The sequence below is a fragment of the Coffea eugenioides genome, chromosome 1, assembly GCF_003713205.1.
Source record: "Coffea eugenioides isolate CCC68of chromosome 1, Ceug_1.0, whole genome shotgun sequence".
Lineage (NCBI taxonomy): Eukaryota > Viridiplantae > Streptophyta > Magnoliopsida > Gentianales > Rubiaceae > Coffea > Coffea eugenioides.
Genome location: NC_040035.1, coordinates 49,859,937 through 49,863,334, shown reverse-complemented (window position 1 = coordinate 49,863,334; position 3,398 = coordinate 49,859,937). Strand labels below are relative to the sequence as shown.

The 3,398-nt window shown below is 41.8% G+C and overlaps 1 protein-coding gene across 1 annotated transcript; it reads left to right on the top strand.

Annotated features, from left to right (window-relative positions):
- The first annotated feature begins 569 nt into the window (after positions 1-569).
- LOC113751319 (cytochrome P450 714C2-like) lies at positions 570-3,086 on the top strand. Its single transcript, XM_027295323.1, has 5 exons — positions 570-930; positions 1,038-1,264; positions 1,393-1,640; positions 1,730-2,084; positions 2,183-3,086. The coding sequence occupies exons 1-5, from the start codon at positions 642-644 to the stop codon at positions 2,606-2,608; spliced, it is 1,545 nt and encodes a 514-aa protein (XP_027151124.1). The 5' UTR covers positions 570-641; the 3' UTR covers positions 2,609-3,086.
- The last annotated feature ends 312 nt before the right edge of the window (positions 3,087-3,398 follow it).

Here is a 3,398-nt window from a genome sequence, read left to right as displayed (position 1 = left end):
AGGAAAGTGATTTGAATATTTTTTTAATCATTTAAAGAGAAGATAGATCTCTGCAATTCCTCTTTTTTAATTTCAATCATTAAGGTGAAAATTTGTGTGGGAAAGAGAAAGAATTAAATAAAGAAGAAAGAGAAAAAGAAATAAAAGAAAGGAAAACAAGGTAAATAAAAAGTCAAAATAACGCAAGGACAATTTTGTTCTATAGGGGATTAAGTGAACAAAATTAAAAGTTGGGGAGTAAACTGAAAAATAGGGTATACTTTAAGGGGATTAAATGTGATTAACCCTAAAGAGAAAAGGGCCCCCAAATTCATCCCATCTTTCCTTGAATCACTTTAACTTTTTTTTTTTTCTGGCATCCGCACAGCCACCCAAAAAAGGCTCCTAGTACTCTTTGCCTTTTAAATTGACTAAGATCAGCGAAAGCTTTAAGGTCAAGTGGTGCAGAGTTGACGCGCTCCACGTTTTTCCCAGGACTCAATTTCAATGCAAAGTGCAAACTGCTCTATATAAGCAGCCTAGAGCCTGTGGAATGCAAACAAATTAACAAAGCGAATAGTATAAATTGGGGAAAAAAAAAGAGAAAAAAGAAAGAAAGAAAAGGAGGAGAGTGATTTAGCTAGAATTTTTAGGGTACAAGCATGGATTCCAGCTCTCTTTCTAAAGTATTGATGTCGGCGGCAGTAATTGGTTTTGCGGGACTTTTCCTTCGGCTCTACAATTCATTAGTGGCAAAACCAGGAAGGCTTCGAGCAGCCCTGAGAAAGCAGGGAGTGAGCGGGCCTAAACCAACTTTGCTTCTTGGTAACATCTTGGAGATCAAGAAGGCTAGAGATGCTGCAGCCAAGAATACCACTGATGGCGCACCTGATTCTCATAATTGTGGATCCTTTCTCCTTCCATTTTTCGATAAATGGCGGAGCCAATTTGGTACGGCTATAAATCTTTTGATAACCCGAATTTGTGTCCCTGCAAAATTTGCTAGCACCTGATTCTCATAATTGTGGATCCTCTCTTTCGCATGTGGTTTTGTGCAGGCGAAATTTTCATGTTTGCTCTGGGTAACACCCAAATTTTGTACGTAACACAACCTGATATGGTGAGGGAGATAACTACCTGCACATCCTTGGACTTTGGAAAGCCAACATATCAAGCGAGAGAGAGGGGTTCTTTGCTTGGCCAGGGTATCCTAACTTCTAATGGGGCTGTTTGGGCTCACCAGAGGAAGATTCTTGCTCCCGAATTGTACATGGAGAAGGTCAAGGTACGTATAATGCTAGTGCACCGCCGATTTGTTTGATATCTAGTTATATAGTATGTTTGATTTACAGTTTTTCTTACGAGCAATTTCTGACATATTATTTGTCATGACTATATATGCATGAATTACAGGGAATGGTTGGTCTAGTTCAGGAGTCCACAGTCACAATGGTAAACTCGTGGAAGAGTATAATCGAGGCTGGGGGTGGAATTGCAGATATCAAAATCGACCAACACATGAGAAGCTTTTCCGGCGATGTCATCTCAAGAGCATGCTTCGGAAGTAACTATTCCAAAGGAGAAGAAATTTTCAAGAGACTCAGAGCTCTTCAAGAAGCTGCATCCAAGAGAGTTCTCGCCACTGGAATCCCGGGCGCGAGGTACGTAGCAAAATTCTTGAGAAATGTACCCAAAACGACCTTAGAAATTGAGCAAATTATATTCATCTTTTCACAAAAAATTGTTGCAGGCATCTTCCTACTAAGAGCAATAGGGAAGCGTGGGCGTTAGAGAAGGAGATCAAAACACTCATCTTACAAGTGGTGAAGGAGAGGACAGAAGCTGGATACGAGAAGGATCTCCTGCAGATGGTTCTTGAAGGAGCTAAGAACAGTGACTTGAGCCGGGATGATATTGACCGCTTCATCGTTGATAACTGCAAAAACATCTATTTGGCCGGCTACGAGACTACTGCTGTCTCAGCCACATGGTGCCTCATGCTCTTGGCTGCAAATCCCGATTGGCAAGAACGCATTCGCGCCGAAGCCGTCGAAATTTGCAGAGGACAAATTCCAGATGCTGATATGATCCGTAAGATGAAACAGGTAAACTAACTCATTAAGACTTGCCAAAATCTGAGCTTAGCTGCAGCAGAGGGTTCACATCGTAATTAACTCCAGCTGTTTCAATTTGGACTTTGCAGTTGACGATGGCAATCAATGAGTCACTGCGCCTTTATCCTCCGGTGTCCGTCGTCTCAAGGGAGGCCTTGAAAGACATGAAATTTGGGGACATAAAGATCCCTCAGGGTGTGAACGTCTGGACCCTGGTGACAACATTGCACACTGATCCGGAAATATGGGGTCCCGACTCCTACAAGTTCAATCCGGATAGGTTTGCAAATGGGATAACGGGCGCATGCAAGCTACCGCACTTGTACGTGCCATTCGGGGTTGGTCCGAGGGTGTGCCTGGGACAGAATTTGGCCCTGGTGGAACTCAAAATCTTGATTTCCATGATTTTAGCCAACTTCTCCTTCTCCATTTCTCCCAAATACAAGCACTCACCGGCTCTGCATTTAGTCATCGAGCCCGGAAACGGTGTCGATCTATTGGTGAAGAAGTTGTAAGGACCACAAAGTGATCGAGATCCTCTTTGATCTAATGGATTCGCAAGTGATTACGAGAGATCAATCTTCCAGCACAAAAATTGCATAGGAAGCTACACCACCAAAAATTTGGAGGATTAATTTTTTTTTTTTTCATCACAGTGGGTATCTGGGGCCGAGGACTGGTTACCGTACGCCCCAACTAATCCCACTGCGTGACCGTGAGAGGCTGCCCGACATCATCGGTCAATGGTAACGACTGGGATTCGATCCTTGGTTGGTGGCTCTCACCCAACTGGGCTACAACCACCGGACCGAACCCAGACTGGGCAAAATTTGGAGGATTAATTAACATGGGTTGCTTTGCATTGCACTGTACTTGGTTAATAGTAATTCTTTTTGATCAATTTTTTTTTTTTAAGGCAAGGAGAGTTGTGTTTAGAACTTAAATCTCCTTCTTGGTGATATATGAAGCAAGAATCAGTACATGCATGTACCATAGCTTTTTCTCTGCACTAAAACTGTACGCTAATGATTATGTTTCATGCCACGCGACGAGACAATATTATGAGCCCAAAATAAACACCTAGCAGACTTGAAACTATAAACAATTACTAAGCTTCATTCCAACTCCAAAATGATGTGACAAACTAAACAATTAGTGAATATTGCTCAATTGTAAGTTGACGAACCAAAACTGACGAAGGAGGAGGGAACATTAATAGTTGTGTTTGGATTGTAAGTTATTTGAAATATTTTTACTGTAGCACTTTTTGTGATGTGATGTATGTGAGATAAAAAAGTAATTGGG

Coding starts and splice junctions, on each gene's coding strand:
- LOC113751319 (XM_027295323.1), top strand. CDS start 642: ATGGATTCCAGCTCTCTTTCTAAAGTATTGATGTCGGCGGCAGTAATT. Junction 931..1,037: donor TAAATGGCGGAGCCAATTTG/GTACGGCTATAA, acceptor GGTTTTGTGCAG/GCGAAATTTTCATGTTTGCT. Junction 2,085..2,182: donor TGATCCGTAAGATGAAACAG/GTAAACTAACTC, acceptor TGGACTTTGCAG/TTGACGATGGCAATCAATGA.